We start from the raw sequence: 27,233 nt of genomic DNA on the forward strand, positions 1-27,233 counted from the left end.
GTGCAATGAAGAGCTGTATTTCACTGAACAGAACAGACACTATTCTTTTCCACTGAGAGGAATACAGGAAGTATCTCTTTCTGCTGTCAGATTCAGAGCATCAACAAGCCTACCTTGGCATGAGAAACTGCATTAGCTTTAGATTTCTAATCAAGACTTTCCTAAGCCACAGTGTGTGTATGTGGGAGGAACTGACAGACACAGAACATGTTTTGCTGTGTGTGTACATGGCAGAAAATAGTTACCAACAATGTGTGCAATGACATAATTCTGAACAGAATTTACTTGCCAGAAGATGAGCAGAATACTGCCATCAAATCCATGTGTAGTTTACATCCCTTCTAAATACCACCTGCGGTGCAAACAGGCTCTCTTCTGATTGAATTGTGGAGTTGTTTTTTTTTTGCAGCAGTTTAACTGTATTACAAAAGTGAGAGAGGTAAAATGGGGGTGAAAGGCACTGCTGTGCAGATCACTCTTGTAGAAAAGTGCTTAAATTGTGTAAAAGAATGTGTGTATTTACTAGCTCTAAATTGCTGAGTGGAATTTATTGATGTTATCCTCCTTATTTTAAACAGGGAATCTTGAGCTGCATCTACCTTTCCCTGTGTTGTTCTCCATTGAACTGGGATCAAAAGCAGATGAAGACACAAGCATTATTACTTCTTTCCACTGTGAGCACATTTTCAGTAAGTGAAACTTAACTGCTGATGGCATGATTCCTACTGTTGGTATCTCAGTGAAGAGAGGGTAAAGATGTTGGGGAGTCAGTGTCGTCAGAGCCCAAAGAAGTGAAAGCACTGTTCAGAGCACTGCAGGTAGGGCATGGAACACAACAATTTATTGCCCAGGCCTTCTCTAACATGTTATTTGTTATCCTATTATTTTATAAAAATTCATCAAGAATTTTTTGACCCAACAAGAAGCACACAAATATGTGGGAACACTGATGGCTTTCTGCTCTTGAGAAGTAACAGTTGGCAAAACCCAAGTTTGATTAGCTGTGAATTAAGCTGGGTTTTTTGTAGGGGAAAGAAGAGAAAGACAGTTAAAGGTTGGGACTTGATTTGTCACCTCTCCCACTCCCACTTTTTTTGTTTAGGGAAGAAAAGGCTGCACAGATGAGCAGCACTGACTTGCTGGCCAAACTGGTGAGAGTCATGTATGCAGGAGGTGAGGTGTGCTTCCTCTGGTCAGTGCTTATGTGATGGATCAGAGATGCCCATTTATGTAGAGACCAGTGGTTGCCACAAAAGCTAGTAACTGTAAAAGCTTCCCCTGGCTAAAATTAGGAATGGAACAAGCTCTACTGTTCCTAAAAGGGCTGAAGGAAAAATGATGAAATGAGAAAAAGCTCATTTTCCTTTAAAGACAATGCGCTGTCATCTGTGCACATCCTTCTTCTAGCCCTTATGGTGTGATGCTAAACATGTGAAAAGGATTCCAAAGAAAAATGCTAACATGAAACAGCCAAACCTGTTCTGTTAAAAAATACAGCCCTCCCATTATCGCAAGAGCTTCAGTTCCACTGAGATTGAGAGAAGGTGGCTGTGAATACAGATCTGAACCCACTGGGCACAGTGCAACCCATTATAAACCTACAGCTGCTGGTTTATACTGGAGCTGTCTCACATAGAAGTTATGTGGGACTCTGGATGACAGCGATGGCTCTCGGGGTGAATTCCGTCCTCATGGGCTGCTGCTCCCTGCTGCGTGCAGGGGGAAATTCTTTACAGAGAGAGTGGTGAGGTGCTGGAACAGCTGCCCAGAGGCTGTGGATGCCCTGTCCATCCCTGGAGGTGTTTGAGGCCAGGTTGGATGGGGCCCTGGGTAGCCTGGTCTAGTATTAGATGGGTAGATTGGTGGCCCTGTGTGCGGTGGGGGGCTGGAGATTCAGAATTTTTGAGGTCCCTTCCAACCCCGGTCATTCTGTGATTCCGTGCTGGGCTGCAGGCAGCTCAGTGGCTGTTCATTGGGGTTTTCCCCGTACGTACTGCCAGCCGAGCAGCCCAGCAGCTGCGCTGAAGGCTGAGTAGCCTCTCAATGCGACTACACCGTTTATTAATTAAGGAATGACGGCCGCCCTCACTTTTTTTTTTTTCTCAGTACAGAAACGGAATTCGTGCAACGACAGCGAGCGCGACCCACGCGTAAACGCCCGAGGGAAGGCCGGGAGGCCGCACGGGACCTTCCAGCTGCAGGCGCGCGGCCGGCCGACATTTCCTAAAGGACGCGCGAAGCAGAACGGCGCGTAGCCGCGCTCCGTCACACCGCGCGCCACTTCGTGACACCCGCTCGGACCTCCCCGCGCCGCACTCACGGCGGGGCCGTTCCCAGCCGGCCCGAGCATCGGCACCGCGCGGCCCCGGCCCGTCCCGCGCTCGCCGCTGCCCCCGGCTCCGCCCGAGAATACGCGCGGCCGCCGCCGCCGTTCCGCTTCGCTTCGCCCCCCTCACCTGCCCGCGCTCGCCTTTCTCCCCCCGCCGGCGCCTCGCGGGGTGATAGACGCTTCCCCGCTCGCGCCGCCGCAGCGCCACGGCCCTTCGCGGCCGCCGTACCTTGGGGGCGGAGCGGCGGCCGGTACAGCGGCTCTCTGCTGAGTCTCCGCTCCGGCTGACGGTCAGGATGGGGCCCGCCGCTTACCGCGCGGTGAGCCCCGTAGCGCGGCCGGCCGAGGAGCGGCCCGCCGGTGCTTAGCCGCGAGGGGCGCGCGAGGGACTACAGCTCCCAGAGGGCGCTGCGGCGGCGGGCGGCCAGGCCGGCGGCGCTCCCGCGCGGGGCATGCCGGGAGCTGTGGTCCGGCGGGAGGAGGGCTGGGCTGCGGGCGAGCCCGCGGGAAGGCGGGCGCAGGGCGCGGCGACTGCCGTACCCTCACGGCGCCTCGCCGCCCTCGCGCGCACCGGCTGTAGGTGCGCCACAGCGACGGGGCTCCAAAAACCTCACGTTCTGTGGGGACTGATGGGATTTAAAACCCCAGCTGAAACTTCAGTGCACGCTAACGCTGTTAACACTTCAAATCGCTTTTTAAAGTTGATGTTCTGAAAGTACGTAGGGAGGAATCATGCCTCTCAGTTTCCTGAGAGGAGCAACCTGCTGAGCGGTTGGTTGTAGCGTTTCATGAAGGCGGTTCTTCATCAGTTCTCAGCTTAAAAACAACCACTGGATGTGTGGGGAGCCAATGCTGCCCTGCCTTTCCCCCCCCCCCAGGAAAAACCGAAAACACCAAAAGAAACACCAACAAAAAAACTGCAGGATGCAGCTTAAATTTCATATCCCATTTCGTATCCCTGCTGCCCTTGAGTAAGGCTGTCCCTGCACTCGGCGCTGCAGCGGCACACCTTCGAGATGGTGAGGAAAACGTGCTTTTTGTTTTTTTCCCATGTCATGGTATGACTGCCTTCTGGAGGCTAGAGGCCATCGGGCTGCGCTTACGTATTTTTTATAGCAGCACGTTATAGTGCTGATCTAAAGGTGACCTTCAGAAGCGCCAACAACTGGTTTTAATGTTGGCTGCTTTTTTTTTTTTTAATGTACTGCCACACAGATCGGGTCCATAAGCACGCAAGATCTTGGGTATTAACGTGCAGAGCAGAAGACAAACCTTGTTTCAAGGATGTAAGTGTTGGGTTGGAGCCGGGATGTAGGAGCTCAGCACTCCACGCCCTACTGCCCTTCAGCTCACCGCTGCACACCCATAAATCAGCCATCCCAGTCCTTTGGGGGAATCCTTCAAGCTCCAGCAGTGAGCATCTCCACGCAGCAGCTGTTGCTGTTCCTTCTCAAAACCAGAAAGGAGCAGTGATGCAGGGAAAGTTGATCTCGTGCCCTGTGCATATTCCAAGCCAAGATAAAGATTTTAAAGTAAAACACGCTTGCTGTTTGTATTAAAGTCATGAAAGACTGTCTGTACAGTCCAGGTAATCTGTCAGTGCAGAAGGAGACAGGCCTCCCGCCTTCCGAATGTTATGACCCGTTTTAGAAATAATAGTTCTTTAAAGTTTCATCTTTGCTTATGTTTTCAAAGACAAAGATGAATGTGCTTGTCTGTTTGTGTATGGTCTCGAATATTGAGAGCTCAGTAGCTCACATGGCTTGGATTTGGGTAAATATTGAACAAAGAATTATTCAGTTGATCAAATGAAATGACTATTCCCCTGCCTGAAATTAGTTGCCTGCACCTTCCTGCTTTGAAATTTAATAACCATGCCCTGATTTGATAGGCCACACAATATGCCATCTGGATATACATTGTAAATCCCTCAGGCAATCAGGTTATGAGAATGAAGATATTTATTTTCTGCTTTTTGCATCAGTCAGATCATGCAAAACAAAGCTTTGATTGCAAAATAATTCCACAGGCAACCATAAATAACTATCTGTAAAGAGAGTTTCCTTCACCTTGACTAATTCCTTCTCTGTAGGAAAGATTTGCAGAAGGAGTGGGAAAGAACATATTGTGTTCAACAGAATTCTAACGAACGTCACATAGTTTGCACTTGCAACATTTTAATACCACAAAGGCCATGCAAACCATCCATTTGTGCTAAATTAGTATGGGATGAGTAATGAAATATTTTAAATCTGTGATTATGGAAGATGTAATTTGTCTTTCCTTTTTTAGTAGGTAAGCAAAACAGGTAACACAAAGAGGCAGCATCAAAAAGACTAAGAATTAGAGAAGATGCTCTCTGCTTTATGGATATCTGAGATACCATGGTAACACAACTCCTATTCACTGCAGAATGGTAAGATAGCACCAAAATGCTGGGCAGTTAGAGGAATGAAGATGCTCCTGTATCTGCAGCTAGTTCAACTTTGGGATCTGAGCATCCGCCAATAATATGCAATATGTTTATAAGCAGCCATTTGTGTGTTTTGTAAGCAGTGCAGACCTTAGGTCAAACAGCTGGAAAGAATTTTTCATCGTTCATTTTTAGTTTAATTTCCTAGGGAAGTAAGCCATTTCTGATCCATTTCCCTTTGGAAAGCTTGAAGACCACTCGGCAATTGAATCAGGTTTGTAGAGCCTTGAAGATACTACAGGCCTCCAGTTTTTGTGCAATAGCTGCTCAAGCAGAAAGAGACACTGTGATGGGTTAAAGGGGGAAGACTGCAATCAAGGCTGCGCTAATTCTGCTGCTCTCAGAACTGCTTGTTAGAATATTTTACTCTAAGGTTACTCCCACTCACTCAGGAGCAGAAAACCTCAGACACGCTTGTAACAGGGTTGTTTGTACTTAGCAACACTACTGGAAATAGAATGGTTAGATAAAGAATGCAGAGCTTTGTAAAGACTACAAGTGTTTTTAATTAACATATAACCACTGCGATGAATATTTTGTTTCTGAAGCAAACCTGTGACTGTAGAATGTCATGGGTTTCCCAAGGAAACTGGAATCTTCAAGGTTAATAGCTAGTGCAAGCACACAGCAAAGCAACAAAGAAACGTGTACACCCGAGGAAACCTTTCAGGGAACAAAGGATTCTCTGATATTGCTTTCCCTGGTGTATGCACAGACTTTGTGACTATGCTGTCAGCCCAGCTGTCCTTTTCTAGACAAGCCACCTTTCTACCAAGTGTCAGCCTGCTCACGTGTGCCTGCTGTGTCCGTCTGCTTGTGGGAGCAATTGAGGCAGCAGTATGTGCACCATCCTCAGAGCACTTCTGCAGAATGAAAGGGACAAACTGAGCATGGCTCCTGCAGAGATTGCAGTTTAGGTATTTGCCTCCACAGATTTTGCCAGTGTGATTCTGCTCGTACCACTGACTCCATCCAAAAACAGATTGTCTTACCTTCTCCTGGGATTAGGCCAGGGAAGAGCACCAGTGCCTGGGACTGCTGTTCCCAAGAAAGGAAGTGTGATCCTCCACTGGGATAGGCTCACAGGCTGGGAAATTTTGCTCTAGGCAGGAGGCTGTTTTATGCAGAGCTGTTTTGCAGAAGTTGACATGATTTGAATTCAGTCCCCAGAACTGCAGCATATCTCTCTTGCTGTAACTCCTGTGATCTTCTGATGGCAGCGAGGAAGAATATTGCTCCCTTTAAAAGTGATCTTTGAAACACTACACGTAGGGCACTTCAGCTCCATTAGTGTTTGCTATGCCTGTCTTGAGCTGTCTATAAAAGAAATAGCATCGACATGAGGAATGTGAGGAAGGCTGCAGGCGCTCCAACAGTCCTCACTCCTTTATTTTGTTATCCTTAGTTTCCCATTCACCCAGTAGAATCTGGGCACTGGGCAAATGAAGCTGCTCTTTCCTGCTCTGAGAACTCCAACATCTTCACTCTTGCCACAAGTCTTGAAATGAGTTTGTTCATGTTTAGTTCCTTAACTTCAAAGAAATGACTTTCAAGAGACAGGCAGAGATTTGGCCCTTAATTAACTTAATTCGTTTCACTTAGCTGCCAGTAGATGGCTCTCTGAATTTACAGACCCATGTTTACTTCTTTGTTTATTGACTAATGCTGGACACATTTGCAGTGGAAAATGTATCCCGTGTTTTTGCTTTGAGGAAGTTTACGTAAGAAGAACAAGGAAGCAATAAGTAAATGAATAAATGGACTGCTAACAAACAAAGCATGGGATCAGTTTGCTTCTTGCAAAATGGTTTGCAGCTACAGCACAAAAGATTTTTCTTGTGCAGAACTTAATTTAGGAGTTATCAGTTTAAATGAGTTGCACCTGTGTTCAGAACATGCACTTACCAAATTTCGTTATAACCAAGTAAGATTTGTTCTCAATTAAAAAACAAAACCAAAAACAATTTAGTCGCTTATTTTAAAGGATGCATGTGGTTTATGGGAAGGAATGCTTCTTCATTCATTAGGGCAGATGTTTCACAGATACACGTGTGTTGTAGAGCACCTTGTCTAGGCTATGAGCTTTAGACGGGTAGTTGCTCAGACCCAGCACAGCTCACAGATATAAACACAACTATTTGTCCCTTGCATTTCCTTAACAACGTTTATTAGAGAAGAGTGACTTTCAACGTGGCAGTCCATGTTATGATAACTTGCTGGGCTCCTCCTGAGCCCCCACATCAGCGGGGTGACTAGAAAGGAAATGCAACAGATAGAGTGGAGCCTCATCAACCTCCACAGTGTCCCTCACCTCCCATTTCAGCATATGCTCTGTCCTGCTGAAGCATCAATGTGCCCAGGAGAAGTATCACCCCTTTTCACTGACAAGTGTGCTTACCTGGAGCAGCAGATGCCTTACTGATGGCTGTGCAGATGGGCTAACTTCTTTGGGATGTAGTAGGGTCTTTCCAAGGCAGATTCATCCCATCTTTGGAATCACATGCAAAACAACACAAGTGCCTCCTTTTTTGCTTTCTAAAATGGGGTTATAAATTACAGTGTACTGAAGGAATGTCACTCTAATTTAAAGAAAATAGTTCTGTTTTCTACTCCAGGTAAAATGTGCCACACAACAGTTGCTTTTGAACCAGAAGTTGCTTGTTTCCAAAGAGATGTCTAGAGAAGTGTTTTGCACACTGAAATCCCGCATCACAGGTTGGCCACACTCTCTTTATGAAGCATGAGTTTCTTTCTTCAGACAAAACGTTTCCTCCTATTAATTATCTTCACTTGCAAATGAGGAAACAGAGGCAGATAGGTTATGTGACTCAGCGCCTGTCAGTGACAGCACTCGAAATAATACAGACATGCCACAACGTCAATCACACTGATCTGTCAGTGATATGGAGTCAGGATTTGTTGTCACCATGAATTTTCGTGTCTGGTGTTGTTTTTTGATTGTGAAATACTCCCATTTTTCCCATCGTGTTTCTTTTTCCTTGATTTCTCTTGGTTAGTACTCCATACACTGCAACATTCGGATTCAATCTGCAGGATCTCTTTACAAGGGCCAGCCTGAGATCTCTCAGTATTTAAAGTCATTGACACCAACTTTGTAGGCTGTTGCTGGGCTGTTAGAAGGTGAGTAACAAATCTTCATTATGAGGGTGAAGTGAAGAAAGGTGAACTACCAAGGGGAAGTTCTTTCCTATGAGAGTGGTGAGGTGCTGGAACAGCTGCCCAGAGAGGCTGTGATGCCCCGTCCATCCCTGGAGGTATTCAAGGCCAGGTTGCATGGGGCCTTGGGCAGCCTGGTCTAGTATCAAATGTGGAGGTTGGTGGCCCTGCCTGCAGCAAGGAGGTTGGAGCTTCACGATCCTTGAGGTCCCTTCCAACCCAAGCCATTCTGTGATTCTATGATTCCTTCCCTTGCCCCATTTTAGCATATAGCAAGTTGTACAAAGGCCCTTCACTGCACAGGAGAGACTGTTGCCATAATTCAAAGCTTGATTGCTCTCAGCTATATTCCTGCTCTTCCGGCAAGGCTGCTGTCTCTCTGGCAAGAGTGGCAGGGCAGGACGGGTGTCCCCACCTCAGCCAAAAGTTCAGAGCTCTGCTTCCTTGTGCTTTCAGATGTCAGAGCACATCTGTGTCTCACCCACTGCCCCTCTGCTGGTTGCTTCCAGCACTGATGTGGCTGTGCTGCTGGAAGCAAGTCTGCTGCAGCTTGTCTGGACAAGCTTCAGCTCAGGAACAGGCAGTGCAGAGCAGGGCACTGACAGATAAGTGGTAGTGACCTCTGACAGCCCACACTGACAAACCAGCTGTAGAAAGCTTTAAATGAGGGATACGTAGCTTTGGGGGATAATACTGAGCCAACTTTGCATGCACTGCCAACAAAACAAGTTCTTCTGTCAGGGGTGAGAATGAAACCTAAAATCCAGGAGGTCTTTTCATCAACCACTGACACTGTGTCTGTGTTGCAGGGTTAGGGGCTGCATTGCTCTGTGGCACCTCCTGGCAGTGACAAGAATGTTCCTTTCCAGATATGCAGGATTCTCAGTTTCACTATAGAAGAGTTGGGCAGCAACATTCTCCTTTCAAGCAGAATGAAACAAGTCCTCCTGCATGTCCACTGATGGCTCTTCGGAAAAGAAATTCTATGCAAGGAAATATAGTTGGTGGTTCTGCATGTGAAGGATGGACAAAAACTCAGACGTCAGGAGGTGAATGAATGGCTGTTCGGCTTATCCTGCCCACCCTCTGTGATGGATTCATCCCACCTGCAATTCCACATGCCAGCAGTAGTTCAGCAGCAGAACTCTTTGTCCTGGCAGAGGCTGGGGATGTTTCCTCCCCTCCCCCGTGGTGAGAAGCAGCCCTTTCTCCATCGCATACAACGGGGCTTTGCTTTGCATCCCCATCTGCGTGCAGTGTGTGCGCATCTGCGCAGCGCGTGCCAGCACAGTTGTGTAGCAGGCCACAACCTCATCCCCACCAGATTCACTTCGTACTCGCAGAGTCTGCTCAGCTCACACATGCATATATTTGCGGATTTCAGGGCCTGACATTCCCCGTGTAACGGGTGCTGGAAGTGATCACACATCGCACACAGATGGCATCGGCCCAATTCACACTTGCAACTTTGGGACACTTCCGGGATTGCTATTAATAGTCCTCTGCTTTAGATTAATGCACGGCACGTGTCGGCGCAGCATTGGCTCTGCTTTATCTGCGCGGACACGGCCTGGATTCAATCTTTGCCTTTGAAGTACTGAAATAGCGTTGCACGGCAGCACGGCCTCAGGACAGAGCGATGGGAGTCGCGTCACGCCGCTTCGAGGCACCGCTGGGGCTTTGGGGCTGAGCTTAGCGCGATACGCCGGTCTCTCTTTGTTCCCAACAGCCAAACCCTGCTGTTCTGAAGGAGAGCGAAGCATCACAGCGCTCAGCCTTCACAACGGCAACGGCACGGCTCAGCCCGCCGGGGAAGGAGGCGGCGCCCGCGCGGGGCCGGCGCCGGGGCTGCGGACGCTGCCGGCACTGAGCGGCGGCCGCGCCCGCGCGGGGACAATGCGTCCTCCGAGCGCCGTATGTCTGCGAGCAGCGGCGCCGCGCCGCCAGCAGGGGGAGCAGCGGGCGGGCACTGCCAGCGCCGCGGGGGGAGCCGGGCCGGCAGCGCCGCGCGGGTGCGCGCCTCCGCCGAGCATTACGGCGCCCGTTCCCGGCTCCTAGCGCCGAGCGAGCCATGGCCGAGCGCCGCGCCTTCGCGCAGAAGATCAGCAGGTAGCGCGGAGCGGAGCGGGGGGCCGGGGCCGGCGGGGGGCACCGCCGCGCTGCGCCGCGCCCATCGGGGTCGGCCCGGCGTCCCGGCTCCGGGGCCGCTCGGCGGGGCCCGGCGGGGCGTGCGGGGCGGGGCAGGGCCGGCTGCGGGGCCGCGCTGGGGGCCGCGCTGGGGGCCGCGGTTCCCCCGACAAAGGCGTGGTGGAGGCGGCGTGCGCGCGGTGCCGCTTCTCTGGGGGATAAACCGAACGGAGCCGTTTGAGAAGGACAGCGGGACCGAGCCGCCCGCCGCAGCAGCTCGCTCTGCCCGCACAATGGGCCCGGCCCGCCGGTACGGCCCTTTGTGTGCACGGAGCGGGGGGCCGGCGGCCTCGGGCTCCGCATCGCGGCGTTGTGTGCGTTGTTTACTTCTTTAGTAACGAAGGAATATTTATGGAAAATCTCCCCGCGCCTTCCCGAGCCCCTTCGGGGTCTGACGGGGTTCGCGGTTCTGTTGGCAGTTCTCAGCGGACGCCTCCCCAGCCCCGGCCGATGGGGCTGGGAGCAGGAGCGAAGGCTGGGTCGTGTGTGCGTGGTAAAGTGGCGAGTATGGGAGCTGTGTCTGATCCGATGGTGGAGAAAGGCCGCCAGGAAGGGAATTGATGGAAAGGGCTGTGTAGGACTGGGGCGGCAGCGGTCCCACCCCGACGTTGCTCCTCTCTGCGCTCTGCCAGGGCTCAGCGTCTCCGGAATGCTCTGCTGCCGGGCTGTAGCCATAGAAATCATCACATGGGGGACAAATAGTAGAAGTGGGACCGAAGAAGCTCAGCAGCGTGACGGGAAGTTCCATAAAATGGCCCTAGGATGGGTCAGTGCTGCTGGTGCACCTTCTGCCTCTGCCAGCCACCAGCTTGGCACGGTAGATAGATTTTACCCACCAAGACAGATGCACTTTGGTGGTTCTGGTATTCATCTCACAGGGTGCTACGGCACGGGTTGCAGCTGTGCCATCTTTGTACCTTTTGATGTAATGCACTCAATGTGTTTTCATGCCAACCCAGTGGTGGCATTTTATGCAAGTAGAGGCAGTCTTTTTAATGTGCCAGGTTCATTTGTGGAGTTGGATGTTCTTGCATGCTGTGCTTGCTAAAGCACTGGGTAGCGTGCAGTGGCATCAGCTTGGAACAGAACTGCCGTGTGTTAGGTTGTTGTTAGGAAAGATTCTGCCCTGAAGGAGCAGTCGGGCTGGCATGGGCTGCCCATGGAGTGGTGGGATCACCATCCCTGGCGGTGTGTCAGAACCATGGGGACGTGGCACTGAGGGATGTGGCACTGGGCACAGTGGACTCAGTGATCTTAGATGTTTTTTTGAATCTAAATGATTCTGTGATCTCCAAGTCCTCATCCTGGAGGATATCCTTATTTACATGACTGCTGCCTTTCTGCCTGGGATTTCCCATGTTGGAGTGTTGCCTTCAGGTTTGTAATTCATGGGCAGCACACCCAGTACATGTGAACCAAAAACCTGTGGGCAGAGATGTGTACCCAGAGGTGCTCACACTGAGCTGTAGCCCTTCTCACACCAACACAGAATATGCTGCTCTGCAACTTACAGTTTCAGAAGCTGAGGGATTTGGTCACAACAAACAGCATCCGGAAGTCCCACGAGCTGTCTTGATGGCTGCTGGAAGCCCTCCCCGGCTGCATTGTTTAAAGAAGAATAGATCCATCCCATATTCACACTCTGCCCTCCGGTTTGGCTTGCTCGTTGAGGTACACATACCATTTGTCTTATTCACACACAGGAAGTGGTCACACTGCTCTTGGTTTGGCCATTTGTGTGTAATTCAGTTGGGGTGTAGTTCAGATCCGTAAATGTGAATTTCTTTAAGGCTTACCTAGCAAAGAGATAGAAGTTTCTAAGCTGCTTGTTGCAGTAGTGGGAGGAAGGAAAGAAAAAAACCATTGTATCTTCTTTTTGTTAGAAAAACTGCGGATGTGGTCTTTGCAGAACTGATTTATCATGCTTTCTTCAACCACTGTGGTACACCTCAAAGATAGGCACAGAACTCCTGTGCCCTGTGGAGTCTGTTTATCACTATTGGAGCATTTAAATACTCATGTGGGCACTTCTCAATGGCTGCTGCAGCAGTTTCAGAAAAATCTGGCCTGCTAGAAGATGTCTTTCTGACCAGGTTATACTGCTTTTCTACTGGAAGGCTTCAAGCTTCAGCAGATTTTAGCTTGAACTTTGGCCATCACGTGCGCTTACTAATTCTTGACCTTAGCAGAAGAAACTCTTGAGTTAAACTTATTAGACTGTGGTAAATGATATCTGAAATGGTTAATTTTTAATTGAAAATACACTGTTAATCATTTTTCTATGTAACTATTGGAACATCCTTCTGTAGCATCATGCTACTTCTGTAGTCGCTTGTACAGTGCTCACAGAATCATAGAATCATTTGAGTTGGAAAAGGGCTTTAAAAGCCACCTGGTTCCATTCTCCTGCAACAAACAGGGCCACCCATAGCTCCATAGGTACTCAGAGCCCCTTCCCTGACATTGGGTGCATGCAGGGTTGGGGCATCCATCACGTCTCTGGGCTCTCTGTGCCAGTGCTTTAGTGTTTCTTCCATCTCTGCATAAAAGAAGAGTTGTGTTTCTGTTCAGTGCCTCTGTTCAGCTCATATGGTGCTTGAGGGACTAGAAAAGAGTTGGTAAAGCTAAGATCCACGCTGTCAGAGGTAAATGCAGGTGTTAAGACCTCTCAATAAAAGCCAAACAGATGTCAGTAATACATTGAGGAACATAAAGTAACAACTGAGGAACTCTGAACTGCCTGTCCTCTCCCAGCAGGGGCTGAGCCTACAGTCCCAGTGCTGCATCTGGCCCCCCTGGGGTTCCTGCCACGTGCTCACCCCTTCAACTCTGAGCACTGCACTTTTCCAGTTGAAGCATCCCCATATTTTTTCAGGGTATGTTGTTGTTTGGCAGAGAAATGGGATGTGGAGGCCCTGTACTGTGAAGCTCAGTACTGAGCTCGTAGTCCTAGCTGCTGAATTGTGTTGTATCACACAGCCCATCTTTCCAGGGGTAAACGGTGGAAAAGTTCTGCAGGTTTGGTCAGAATTCAAATAAAGAAGATGGAAGAAATGCTCTATAAACATCATGCAGCATACATGTTTGGGCAGATGAACATAGCCTTTCCTACAAGCCTTGGTCTGTGCCCTCTCATTGTCCTTAAGCCATCCTGCTGCTTCAGTGGGACCATCACCATTTGGAAGGTGCTTGGATGAGTTGTATCCTTTCTGAATTCTGCAGCTGAACACGATTCTTCTGGCCTGGAATAATGCCCCTTCCTTGCCCTCTGTTTTCCTGTGCATTTCAACCTCACGCTCTCCAAGTTTGATTTTTACTGGCGGAAAAACTCCATTTGTGTTGGTGTTCATTTGAAGCCCCTTTGCGTTGCCTGAACAATGTTCCAGGGAGACTGACAAACACCTTTACCCTGCCTAGGGGTAAACAGAGCTGGTGTGAAGCCTGCGCCCACTGAAAGTGATAGCAAAGCTGTCACTGGCTCCCACCAGCATCAGAAATGTGGTTGCAGGAAGGTATTCAGGGAGTTTCTTCTCGTGTTCAGATGCCTTTTGCATTGTCAAAATGCTCTCACAGATAGATGGAAGTATTTTTAACACGAGCTTTAGTGCAGCTTTTTCCTCCTCTCCGAAAGTCGTGCTGCCTGCCCTGTGGATGTCTGGTGCTGGAGCCAGCAGCGCTCCAAGAAGCGTATGGGAATCCCTGACTGCTCTGTGAAAGCAAGAAGAGAACAGCTCGTCCCTACAGCTCAGCTTACTTTGTCCAAGGCTTCCTTGTTTTTCCTCAGTGTGAGACGTGCCTTTGTTCTCTCTTGAAAGGTCCAGCCCTGTGGTGATTTTCACAGGCAGGTATGTTGGGAGCTCAGCCAGGGGTGACCCTTTCCGCCTTAGCACTCAGATGCTGTCAGAAGAGCACCCCAGGTAGCATTCCATGGTGTTTGCTGCTTTAATTGATGGTAAAGAAGAAGGGAACACATTGTTCATCTTCCGTGTTAAGAACCCACGCTTATCCTGCAGTGGTTGGGATCAGGCTGAGTATTTCCTCAGCAGGGGGTTGTAAATCAAACCCGTTTCACTCAAAGGGAGGAAGTGGGACCTGAGGTTTTGCAGGAAGGTGGTGGTCAGGGCGTGCCTGCACTGGTATCTTACTTGGGCTCCTTGTCTGCTGTACCACGTACCCACTGACTCATGCCATGGAGCAAGCGTGGATGGTGCTGTCCTGTTGGACAGGAGGGGCACACATGGGCAGCTTGTCTCGCCTGCAGCCCAAGACAGAAAACTAACTGGTGCCATTCAGCTTTGGGAATTCCAGCCCAAGTCTTTGCCATGGATTGGTGCAGATGCTTTGCTGGACCAGGCTGCCTTTCTCAAGAGGCAAATGCTCACTGAATGCAGAGACCTGTGTTTGAGACACAAATTGCAGACAGGAGTAATAATTTTGTAATGAGCATGAGGGGTGAATCAAACATTTTGCGGTACTCTCTCAAAATAGGGCAGGCTGTGGAAAAGAGACTTCCTCAAACTGTATGGAAAAAGTGAGATGTCTCCTATGAAATGCATTGCAAGAAAAATTGAGTATTTGTATGGAGAACCCAAAAATGGCAGCTCTCACTGCGTGGTGCTGAGTAGCTTGGTGCTAAACTAGATTGTACTAGCAGAAATAGGAATAGAAACCCTTTGTTAAGCTCCATTTTGGGCAAAGATTGCCAGTTCCATTTCTGTTATATGTTACATCCCTAAGTGTTAATGCAGCATATGATGTAGATGGGCCGGGCTGTATCCTGAGCCGGCTCTTCTGAGAAGGAGAAGAGTTTATAACCTTAATTGACATAACCCAGCACAAAAAGGGTATGAGGTTCCTTCTGAGGTCTCCACGAGCCTTTCCTTGGGAAGAATTGGTATTTCCAGTGTGCTTCTTAAGTTAAAATGAAAAAGGAATGGTTTTTCATTTTGGTAGCATCAGCCCTATAAAAGCAAAAATGTATTTTTGTGTGTAATAAAGAAAGATGGAAGTACAAACAAATGGCTGCATTCCGTTTGCAGCTCCGAGCGCTTAGAAAATGACCAGCTGTGTTTTGCTTTAGAAGCCAATTCCAAGGGGATTTTTTTTTTCCCACTCTCCTTTGTCTGTTTCTTTCTGTGTAAACCACATGCACATAACAATAATTAACCAGTGAAGGAGGTCGGAAGGGGAAGGCTGGAAAAGATGCACTTTAAACACAGAGATCCTGGGCTTCATGAGGCTATGAGCTGCAATTAACTGGAAGGTTTGTCTAAGGATCCCAGGTGACGTGATGAATATAAGGTAGCTGTTCAAGGGGCAGAATCCTCTTTGCCAAATGGATTTTTTTCATTTGGATACTATTTTGAGATTTATTTCTTTTTTCTGGTTATGTTTGGTGCAGTATATTTTCTAATCTAAGGAAGCTTAGATTCTGGTGGGCATAGAAATAATGTTTGGGGTTATGTAGCATCCGAAGCATGATGCTTTCCAATAGTGGTTCACTGTGTTTGTGAATGCTGTGGTACAGAAGCCAGGTAGGTCTGTGCACCAGACTGCAGGCATGGAGCAAGTTGTAGGAGATCCTGCAGAGGCCTGTAGGGAACCTGAGGTCTGTGTGTAGCCAGCTCATCCCAGGTACAGCCACTCTCCCACCAACACAGAGCCATCACCTGGAAAAAAGGACCAGGAGTCTCCCTGGAGCTGATCTCAGAGCATGGGGCACCAGCCACACATTGGGCTCGTGGAGAGCTGCTGTAACCAGAAGGAGCTGTGCTGAGTGCTGTGCTGATGCCTGTAGCTTCCAGCGGCCTCCCAGCAGAGGATGAGTTTCCTCTTCTGGCTGTGCTTTCCACCTGGGAGCAGTGCACTTCTCATGAAGCGGGGAAAGATGTTCAGTTTTTCTGGTGTTGCATTGCATGGCCAAATGCAGGCTCTGATCTGCCATTCTGCACAGAATATGTGTGGAGTTAGAGATGAGGCTTAAAGCAGAGGTTGTCTACAACCCTGGGCAAGCTTTTAAATCCCATCAGCTGTAGATGCTTTATGTTTTCCATGCCGAACAGCCATTTTAATACATTCAATTTTTCCTGTAGATACTGGCAGCATGTGTGCTTTGTTTTGTATGTGCATGGTGGGATGGAGAAGATGGTTATTCTGAGGGCGGTCTGACACCCTGAGTGCTGTCCATCCCCAGCAGAAGCTGTTTGCCCTGCTTTCAGAAGCCACCCTCCAGAAGTGAAAACATAGTCCCCTGCAGATAAAGGCAAACACGAAGCAAATGGCTTCTTGTAACCACAATAAATAAAACTTTTTGGTATTTTTTTCCTTCTGAAGTCTACTTTTTTAAAAGACAAAATAATGCTTCCTCTGGCTAATCTCACTGCCGTCGTCCAGCATGAGGAAACATCTGCTCTTCATGGTAGGCTTGGTTGTCCCAGTCAGTTCCCATTCAATTTCCTTCTCTAACACCAGCATCAGTTGCCTCCATGTGTCTCCACCCCTGCCCTAAATCAGGAGCAGCCTGAGGCTCAGGAAAGCTTTAACCATCTTTATGTGCAGGGTTTTAGCAGCCGTTGCACCACAGTAATGTGTCATGGTCCTACTGCCGCCTTCCTTCTTCGAAAAGGGGGAGATGTTTTTTTGTGACCCAGCTGGTTGTTTCCCTTGTGTGATTTCAGCCCACCCTATGTGGGATGGCTTTTCTGCCCCCGGGGGTGGGCTGTTGGAGGGGCTGGCTGCTGGACAGAGAGTGGCTGCCCGTCCTCATTGCCATGGCTGCAAAAACCAAAAGTAGGCAAGAGCTGAGAGAGCAGAGCACAGGGGAGGATGAGTGACCAAACCTGGGACTGCTGTGGGATGTGGAGAGCTCTGGAGAAGATCTTTCCATGGTAGGAACTGGAAAGAGCCTGCTGGGAACAAGTTTGTACATATGTCATGTATTCTATTGCCACGTATGTGCACTGAAGAGCAGTTCACAAAAGGAAAAAAAATGTACTTGTAGCCTTGCTAGAATTTTGCAGTTCTCCAGGAGTTTAATATACATGGTTTATTCTCACCAGACAGCACCATTCCTGTTCCAGCTAGCACACTAAGAGCTTGGTTTTATTCCAGCAGCAGAATATAGCACGTTTGATTCGTTGTCTTCACTGTCATTCTTTTACAGTGGTAATGTTGTCCATGTCTCATTTCAGAACCGTGGCAGCTGAAGTCAGGAAGCAGATCTCAGGGCAGTATGGAGGGTCTCCCCAGCTTCTCAAAAACCTCAATATTGGAGGCAGCGTCTCTCATCACACAACTGTAAGTAGTGCTTGGAACACGGAAGAGGGAAGGAGGTGTGCATGGTTATTCTGACCATTGTTCAGAAAGAAATTGCAGTGCCTGTTCACACAGGAGTTGGACTCCTATGGTGGTTGTTATGGGTCCTTTCCAACTTGAGGTACTCTGTGATTCTGCAGTTCTGACATGTTGTTGTCTTAACACTGATAACACTAAGGTAAATAATTCTGTGCAAGAAGTGCTGATTTTGGAGATGTCTGTCCTGCACATCAGTTGGTGTGGCTGGGAGTCTGTGTTCCTGCAGAAGCTTTGTAGGACACTGAGGCTTCTTTGACCAGCTCTTATTTGCTTTATCCCAGAGGAGCTTGGATGGGACATTAAATTCCACGCGCATGTCTGGGTCTCTGCAAAGAACTCTTTGCATGCTCGTGCTCTTTAGGTACGGTATTTTAGTCTTCTTTGACATTCTTAAGAGTAGAACCACAGTTACAAAGCTCATCTGGTCTTCAGATGTATTTTAAATATTACGGTGAAAGCTTGAATATAATTATTCCTCAGGAATGTGTATTTATTTATGTGCTCACAGTCCACTTCTAAGAGTGGTTGAAATGTAGGCCAAGTTTTCAGGAACACCCTTTCTGAAATCAGATTTTCTTGCACAGACTCTCAGTAACCTTCAAATTTTATTCAGTGTGGTGGTACAAATTTCAAGAGTTCAACAAACTTTTTCAGGCTGGAGCTGTATTTTGGATGTGTTCCTTTGATTTGGATTATTGCCCTGGGTCATGGAGTTTCTTCAGCAGCTGTCAACTTAGAAAACAAATACTGTCGGATCTTGCTTTCTTCAAAGAGGTTCAGATTGGTTCTGGCAGTGCTGGAAATATGCCCTGAATTTTCAGGAGTCCTCTTCTTGATCTGGAGTAATGTCCTGCGTGGTACTGTTGGTTCATATGCTTCTCTGCATCCCATGCAATGTGAGAAAGCTTTCTTATGCAGAGCACAGATGCGTCCTTAGGGCTGGTACCATCTCAAACAGGATCTTAGAGACTAAATTGACCCCTACCTTAAAAAGAATGATTTGCTGCAGGCTGAAAGTTCATCTTTAAAGAGATACGGCTGTGCTAGAATTGCTGGGAACTGGCGTTTGTGTCATTTCCCTGTACATCAGCTGTGTAAGTACTGGGAGAGAAGAGGGCTGGTTTGGTCAGCTGTGTGCATGGCCTTATTGCTGAGTGAGCACAAAGGAGGGAGGGGTTACAAGAATGGCGTCTCCAGGGATAATGCCTCATTGTAGCAATCTGTAGAGATGTGGGATGATAATGCAAAACCTTGATGTGGTGGTTCTGTACCATCTTTAGCACCCAGTAGTTAGGTGGAGGGGAGGCAGCCCTGTTATTAGTGGCACGGACTGGATGGAGCACTTGGGGTCATGCCCCCACTTCCCTGCTGCGATGGATAGCTGAGGATTGATGTCTGCTTTTGAAGGGCCCGTTGGATGTCCATCCCTCAGCTTTCTGTGCCTCGCTTGTCTCACATGATTTCATTGAGGAACAAGTTGGGTGAATTGCCCTTGTGCTCCCCTTTGCTTTCATGAAGTAAGATCTCTTTGGTATACCTTGCCAAACTCTTCTTCAGCCAGACATGTATGTGATAACTATTTTTCATTGGTTGTCCATATGAATCATCTCTTCCACTTTTTGTTTCTACATCTAAGGTTTTTTCGGCCTACTGTCGTAAAGAGGAGCTACAGAAAAGAAGGGGACAGACTCTTTAGCAGGATCTGTTGTGACAGAGCAAGGGGAAATGGTTTTGAGCTTAAAGAGGGCGGATTTAGGTTAGGTATAAAGGAAAAGTCTTTTACAGTGAGGGTAGTGAGGCACTTAGAACAGGCTGCCCAATGGGGTGGTGGATGCCCTGTCTCTGGAGACTTTCAGAGTGAGGCTGGATCAGGCCCTGGGCAACCTGACCTAGCTGTGCTGTCCCTGTGCATTGCAGAGCAGTTGGACTGGATGACCTTCAGAGGTCCCTTCTAGCTCTAAGGATTCTATGATACTAAGTGTACGCGCTCAAAGCTTCAGTCCTGTCAACCTGCACATGCAATTCATAGTACAGGATCAGATTTGTTGGGCACCGTCTTGTCATCTCTGTCTTTACTGCTTGGTCTCTCATTATCCTGTTGCTGGTGTGGTTTTTTTGGTAGATCTATGTGAGCATCCCTAAAATCTTAGATAAGGTCATGCTAACTGGAAGCAGGCTCTGAGCCTTTCCCATCAAAATGCATTGCGTGACACTTGATGCGATTAGCTGCTAGTTTGTCATCCTAAATTCTGTGCTGAGCAGAGATGCTTTTAGAAGAATGATTAACGTGGAGTGGTGTTTTATAGGAGATAGTCTGTGTGTTTAGGCAAGTCATGAGTCTGTCCTGAGGCTGCATCACATGGCAGAGGTTTTGCTTATAAGGAATTTTGGGTTAGTTTTTCTCCCTTAAGCATCCCTCAGAATCTGCTGTTCCTGTCTGTTCTGTTTGGTAGTAAAGGGGAAACATGACTTCTTTCAGTTGGAATAGTTGTTTGCTGTGGAGAAGTTCAAAAGTTTATCTGTCATATTACTATTATGGTGCAGAAATGGAAGGCCCTGAATCTGTGTGACAGTGCTGTGTAGCTGTGCTGGTGTGAAAGCCTGAAGTAGGATTCCTGGTGTGGATTTCCATATCTTACTAATTCTTTGATTGAATTTCATGTGATTGTCTCCACAATGGCAGCAAGTTGTATTGCTGAAGGTGCAGCATGGACCTGGAGGACTTCTAATGATAAAGCACTCTCCTACCCAGTGCATCTTACTCCTCACACAGCTAGTTAGGATCCAGAGGAAGTCACAACGCTGATCCTCTGTTGTCTGCTGCCAACAGCAGCTGCTTCTGGGAACTCCTCTGTAAGTCTCATGATATCTGGACTGATGTAGACATCCTTTAGCAGAAATCTATGCTTTTGTGAAAGAGTAGCCTCAATGCTGAGCCTTTGCTTCTCAGTGGCTGAAGCCAGGGCAGGAACTTCTTGCACTTGATGCATTTGCATGTGGTTGAACCCAAGAGTAGTGCAAGAGATGTCAGCTGAATTTTAGCAAGTCTGTTCACTTCTGCTTCATGAGCAACAGCCAAAATGCTACCAGAACTGTTTCTAATTTTGTATCTGGTGATGCTGGGGAGGAAGAAGGCACTGCTTTCAACTGGCTGCACAAGTGTTTGTGGTTTATTATTGTCAACTTCCGTCCTTCTGCCACTTCAGGAGCAGCTGATTTTAATGGTGTGTTCCCCAAACCACAATGCAGGCCCAAAGCCACCAGAAGCCTTTCCTGTGTACCCTGTTGTGCTGGATGGCTCTCCTCACATGGTGCAGCCTTTACAGCACGGAGCTTTTATTTTTGAAATCCAGAACAGAAGGCACTGATGGTTTATTGCTGAGAAAAAGGAGCCTGTAAGGTCCTAGTGAGATGAAGGAGCTTTTCTTTTTTGAAGCTACATTTGCAAGTCACTGGTAAATAGAGCATGTGTTTGCACCTTGCCATTGGGTTTGGGCCTGTACACCACAGGCGGTGCCCTCAGCTTTGTGCATTTATTTGGTGCTCCCTGGTGGGAACCTGTACTTCTGCTCCCACTGAACAGCTGCTTCAGACGACCAGTGGGGCTGAATTCTCCTTTCACGCAGAGGGTGGTGAGGCACTGGCACAGGCTGCCCAAGGAGGCTGTGGATGCCCCATCCCTGCAGGCATTCAAGGCCAGGCTGGATGTGGCTCTGGGCAGCCTGGGCTGCTGGTTGGTGACCTGCACACAGCAGGGGGTTGGAACTGATGAGCGTTGTGCTCCTTTGCAACCCAGGCCATTCTGTGATTCTATGAAAACAGAGAGCTCTCACTTCCTTTCAGAGAATTCCCAGCAGCATGCGACATTTACTTTGTTTATTTGATGAACTGGACTGTTTACTATGCTCTATTATAATGCCTTGTGACTAACCACTTTCTTTTCTATTTAAGTTTGTTTTTTTTCTGTTGAGCTTCTCCTCGTGCTATGGTGCTCATTAACTGTCTGCTGACCCTGTAATTGCTGCCAAACACTGTGGTGTGGCAGAGCACTGCAGTAGTTGTACCTGGACGAAGCCGGGTTGTTGGGCAGCACAGGGATTGCCATTAGTGCTGCTGAAGTGACTGAGAGGTTTCTCCACCACCTGATGTGCATGGCTGGCTTTACTGGCTTGCCTGTTGTGCCCATTTGGCTTCAGAAGAGCAGAGTTCAGGTTTGGATCAGTTTTTTCCCCATGTTTGTGGGCCTTTAGTGTGAGCAGACAATGCTACTGAAGGACAGTATTGCATAGCTGAACACTGCTATGAGGAGGAGCACTGTTATCAGAGATGATAATTAGTTTGGGAATGAAAGGGTGTGGATTCTTGGACATGATGTGATCTGACCTCATCTGCTTTCAGTGCTCCATTTTCTTCATGTAAAATAAAGGTGCTGACATTTATGTATCTTTGTAAGGCACTACCAGCTTTATGGGCATTATGAGGGCTAATTGAAGCTTTGTCTTGGATTTATTGGATGTCACGCTTTTGTTCTTTGTGTTCAGAGATAGTATCTAATTATTAAATAAGAGAATATAGGTTCCTTTATATATTTCCATTGTTTATTTTAGCATTGCTTAAAAGAAGAGGAAAAGATAATTTATGCAAATGAATGGAAAACACTGCAAGGGAGAACCTGACAATAAAAATGCAGGATAGAAAAGGGCGTTTTGAAGTGTTCAGAGCCAAGTAATTTTATCACCAAAATTACTAAAATGAAAAGGAAAATGAGCCAAGTCTTAATGCTCTCTCAAAGCTGATTAAGGCTTAATAGTGAGTCCCATTATATGGATTTCCTGGAGGTTGTGCCCTGCCTGCCTGGATGGTCTGTCCTCATCAGCCAGGAGAGGATGGGAGAGGCATCCACATCCTCTTCCCCTCCTCCTCCCATCAGGGGCTGCTCATGGTTGACTTTGCTCTAGCGAGCAGCTCGGAGTGCTGTGTACCAGTTATGAAATCAGTAGAACCCTGCTGCAGAGATCAAGCTTTTTATACATGAAGTTGGTGAGTCTGGGAGTCACTGAATGGTCAGTGAGTCTCATTTGTCTGCAATAATTTAAACAGTTTATATGTTGGCAGAGATAACTGATCTTAGCAAAATACTGAGTAAATTCTCTTACTTAACAGCATTCCCGACAGGCCTGCTAATAAATAGTCAGCATCTAAAAATGCAGTTAAATCCAGGAATAAAACACAGAAGCAAACTGATGTTCCGTGGAAATGCTGATAATGCCCTCCATCGCAAAAGCATTCTTAATATTGGATTCAAATTACAAAGGAATTTTTTCCTATCCCTGTTGGTGTGTTTGCAGTGCCCTTCCCACAGGAGCTGTCATGGTCCCAGCAGGCAGCAGAGGGCTGAAGGCTGCTGCTTCGGGGTGCTGAGTTATGTGCTTAATCCGTGCTGTGGATGAGTGGCCCACTGGTAGTTGAGATGTGACAGAGCCAGGTGCTCTCCATGCAGAAGCACATGCATGCACGTGGCTGCTGCAGCTTGGTTTGTGCAGAGCCTTTGCAAACCCTGAGGGTCGGGAGGGATCCATCTCTGCTGCTCTGATGTATTGTTTCTGCCAAAAGTGGGAAGCTGTGATTTTTCTGGTCAGACTATTTGATTTTTTAATCTCTTTAACAGTAGAGAGCTTTGATGTTTTCTTTGTCTCGGTTTCGGCACTCTCAGTTTCAGTGCGGTTCATCAGAGGGTCTCCGTCTCTTTAGATCACTCTCAGCTCAGCGCCCGCGTTTCCTTTATCAAAGTCTTTCTGGTTTTGAAGTTTCTTGTGGTGAAATTACATGACTCTGAGTCATCAAAGAGGATTCTTCTTACTCATCCTTGGAGGCACAACTTGTAGCTTCCTGCATTTCGTAAGAAATTGCTTTAATATTCTCAGATAACGAATTAGTTACTAATTAATAATTCCATACCCGTAGTGGCTCCTTGCATTAACAGCCAGTTATAACAGCAAATAACCTAGTTCTGTTCGTACAGAAAACCTCCCATGGCTTTGTGACTGGGTGTTATGTGCTGTACATATGCATGCATCTGGAAATGCAATGACAGGGGCGCTTCTTAGAATATGTGAGCCTTAGAATTTGGATTCGATGACTGTTCCTGGAGTAAGCACTAAGGTGAAATAAAATATCTGAACTCTGAGTCCTGTCTGTGGCCCACCAGATGTGCTGACTCCTGCAGCTCTCTGCCATCCCAGCGTCCCTGTGAGAGTGGCTGCCATGAGGACAGGCCATCTGCCTTCCTGCTGCTGGGAGGGACGTGCCAGGGTGCCCTGCAGACCCAGAGATAGCTGAGAGAAGGCTGAGGCTCAGCTTTGAAATGCTAATCTGTTTCTTCTGTCCTTCCAAGATGTAGCCCAGGGAGGCAGTGGGTGGGAAGTTGGTATTAATTTAGAATTTGAAGCTTTAGCACAATCTGTTACACTTTTAGCACATTAGGAACTGTTTAATATTTAAGGCGGTATTGAAGTTAAGATGGAACTTCGTCCTACTTTCAAAATTGGCAAGAAATATCACCCTGATTTTGAAAAAGTGCCTCGCTGCCAATTAAAAATAACAATCACGATCCTCCCTAATCCTCCTGATGAGGAGCTCTGCAAAGTTAATTTTTCAAGGTCCCTATCGTGGCTGCACAGGGAGGTTTACTCCCACACGGGAGTCACAACCCTGCAGTCTTTGTCACTGTGATTTTTACAAGGCCCAGAGTTGTACCGTGATCCTCAACAGCAAATGCAAAGAGCGAGTCTCTCCCTTCAGGGATTTTCGATAACATAAACATTTAAAAAGCTGCTGTGATCCCTCATGAGAATCAGCATCTTGAGAGGACAGGGAGGAGGAAATGAGAAGGAAATGGTGATTTTCGTGGCTGTGCTGATGTATGCTAGCAGGAAATCTGCAGAACCCTAGCTTGTAGGATCTGTGTTGCTTAGGGCACGTGTCCCTCCAGAGTACTTGTGGTGCTCTGTACTGTGTGTGAGCTAGGCAACAAACTTTCAAATAGATCTAGAAATATCCCCTCTGCACAGCTGCTTGTGGAGGGAGAGGACAGATTAAAGTCCCATAGGCAAAAGTCAGAATGCCTGTGGATGTCAGGGCATGCAGCAGTGACGTACACTGGGTGTTCTCTGTGTTCAAAGTCAGTGTCTGTGAGATGGAGATAATAATTGTCCCTTTTCCTGCCCTCTTTGCTGCTGTGATCCCTTATTGGGCTTCTGTACTGCCCAGAACAACAGACCTTTACATTTCAGATACTAGTTTAGATTAATGAATTGCTTCATGAAGGAAGCAAACTGGGGCAGGAGGTTGTTCAGACAAGGGCACGTAATGATGGGTAATGAATGGTATCCTAATTAAATCCATCTTTGGTCATTTCTTAAACCTGATGGAGAAGTGGATCTGGAGATGCATGGAGAGCATACCCACTGCCTGTTCACGGCTGTGATAGCGAGGCAGCCCCGCTGTCCCTGGAATTGCCTTGTCGTGCACATTTCTGATTGCTCTGCTCTCTCCATGTGCACCAGCTGCTGCTGACCCCATCCCTGCCACTTGTACAAAGCCAACACCACAGTGTGCCTCTGCCCTTTGCTTTCTAGTTTTGCTTCCTTGATGGGGTAGAACAGGCTGTGGGCGTTGCAGCATGGTGCCCTGTGTGCAGCATTCCTCCTGCGTCAGCCCTTTGCCCCTGCAGCTCATGGGTGAGCTGCTGGGCTGAAGCAAGAGAGAGCTTTTGCTGTCTCCGTGGGGCTATACCTTGTCCTTCAGCTGAGGTTCATGCCCCTGTTGCCAGATTTGAGCAGATGCTGCTTCTGTAACTGATGATGATGATACAGGTGCTCAGAAAAGGAAATAAATAGGAGGGAGAGACATTTTGGCTAGTGGTGCACTAAAACTACAGCAAAATACTGTGTTTACTGTCTAGAAAAGGACAAAGTCGATAAGAAACGAAAGTTTATTTTCAGGCTTTTAAGAGGATATAACAGTGAAGAATAACACAGCCTTAAAGAAGAAAGCTTGACTGTCCCTGTTTCAGGAGAGTTATAAACCTGTGAAATAGGGTTTTGTAATGCAACGTCTGAGAGCCATAACTGCAGCAGCACAGATGCACCTATGGATTACACGTGTTAAACAGCTTGTATAAGGCAAATCAATGAGGATGGCATCTTGGTTAAGCTGACTGAGTGTGGATCCATGGTCAGATTAAGGATGTATGCAGAATCATGACTTGCAAGCGGTGTTTGATTCGGCGTGAATGGATTGTTTAAAAAATGGGTGTCCTGTTGGATTTGTTCTGTACTATCAGTTCATTGGTGTGTTGTACCTGGTGGTTATGTTGGTAAGGGAGCAGACTGTGCCCCACTTACTCATGCTGAGGATCCTCTTTCTCCCTGTTAATTTCTGTCACCTCAGAAGAGCCCTTCCTTAGTGAGGTGGCAGTGTCTGGCCATAGGATCAAGACTGAGCAAAAACTGTGTTGAGGAATTACCTGAAAGACTGTCCAAAAATTGATCTTCAGTTACAGGTTGTACAAAATTGACAGGTTTATTCTATAAGAGCAGTAATCACAATGCTGAGAGTAGGCTTTCCTTCTTGTGCATTCACTGTTAGTTTAAACCATCCCCTAGTCCTAGGTGGGGATATGATGAGAGCCTCTGCACACATTCTGTTTCTGGAGGGCCTTACTAATAACTATGAAGATGCCTCATCAGCAGTTCTTTAAGGGCAGAACTCCAGTGTTTCCTTCCTGGGTTTCATTAGTGGGTTGGTAGGCGGACTGCACATTTGCAGATACTTGACTGAGATTGTCTCCATGCAGCTGGAAGCCCAAAGATGAAAAACAATCTCCATACGTGGAGGAAGCACCTCTCCTGCTTCCTAGGAGCTGTCAGCACAAGTGGAAAAGGCATTTCCTGGCAGCAGTGAGAAGGCTGTGTGCCTCTGGCAGGATGCTGCTCTCTCTGACCCATCAGCACACAGTGCTGTGGAAGAGGACAGCGTTACAACCCTTCAGATGTTCCCCACGTTTCTGCAGCAGAGATTTCTAAACCTCCCCACGTGCGGCTGACAGTGGGATGTGCTGCTGGTGTGATGATCTGGAGATCAGCTGTACGTCAGGGGTGATGCGTGAGGTTAAAGACCAAAGTCCTGCCGACTAAGAAGAACCACAGTCCTCATAGTCTGTGGCAGTCGGCTGCTGAGCTCCTTGTTTTTCTGGATGCTGTGTGGAGGCAGGCAGGGGCTGGGGATGAGATAAAACAGGTTCTGCTCCTCTGTCAGCAACAAGGCCAGGGTGGTGAGATTGGATAACCTGCTCTTCATCTGAACTCGTCCAATTCTTTCAGTGCACGCTACATCTGATGGATTTGTTGGAAAATTTCAGGTGGCTGAGGCTTTGGCCAGGTTGCAGATACAAAAATATCCCCTTGTGTGCTGGTTTTGTTCTTGGTCTCATCTGGTGCTCCGGAGGGATGCAGGAGTGTGAAGCTGGAGGGGAGAGGTGGCTCAGCTCAAAGGCTGTGATGCCATTTGGGTTCACTTACCTTTTGGTGCACCTCTTCCTTCCTATCTCCTCCTCCTCTTTCATCACTTCTGCCCCCACAAATATCTAAGGCTTAAAATAATGTGCTTGCCTTTTATCTGCCAATAGTCTGATGTGAAGTAGTTCCTCTTCGT

General features: G+C 47.8%; 1 protein-coding gene across 4 annotated transcripts in view; it reads left to right on the forward strand.

The window, feature by feature from the left end:
- Positions 1–10,050: 10,050 nt before the first annotated feature.
- DOCK7 (dedicator of cytokinesis 7) overlaps positions 10,051–27,233 on the forward strand; it is a gene marked incomplete at both ends in the record, with an annotated part of 88,447 nt that continues 71,264 nt past the window's right edge. For all 4 annotated transcript variants that reach the window (XM_079536160.1, XM_079536161.1, XM_079536162.1 and 1 more), the window contains 2 exons: positions 10,051–10,088; positions 17,357–17,462. In XM_079536160.1, the coding sequence (XP_079392286.1) occupies positions 10,051–10,088; positions 17,357–17,462 (144 nt within the window). The remainder of the gene's footprint in view (positions 10,089–17,356; positions 17,463–27,233) is intronic.

This window comes from Tetrao urogallus, assembly GCF_951394365.1.
Source record: "Tetrao urogallus genome assembly, chromosome: 5".
Taxonomy (NCBI): Eukaryota; Metazoa; Chordata; class Aves; order Galliformes; family Phasianidae; genus Tetrao; species Tetrao urogallus.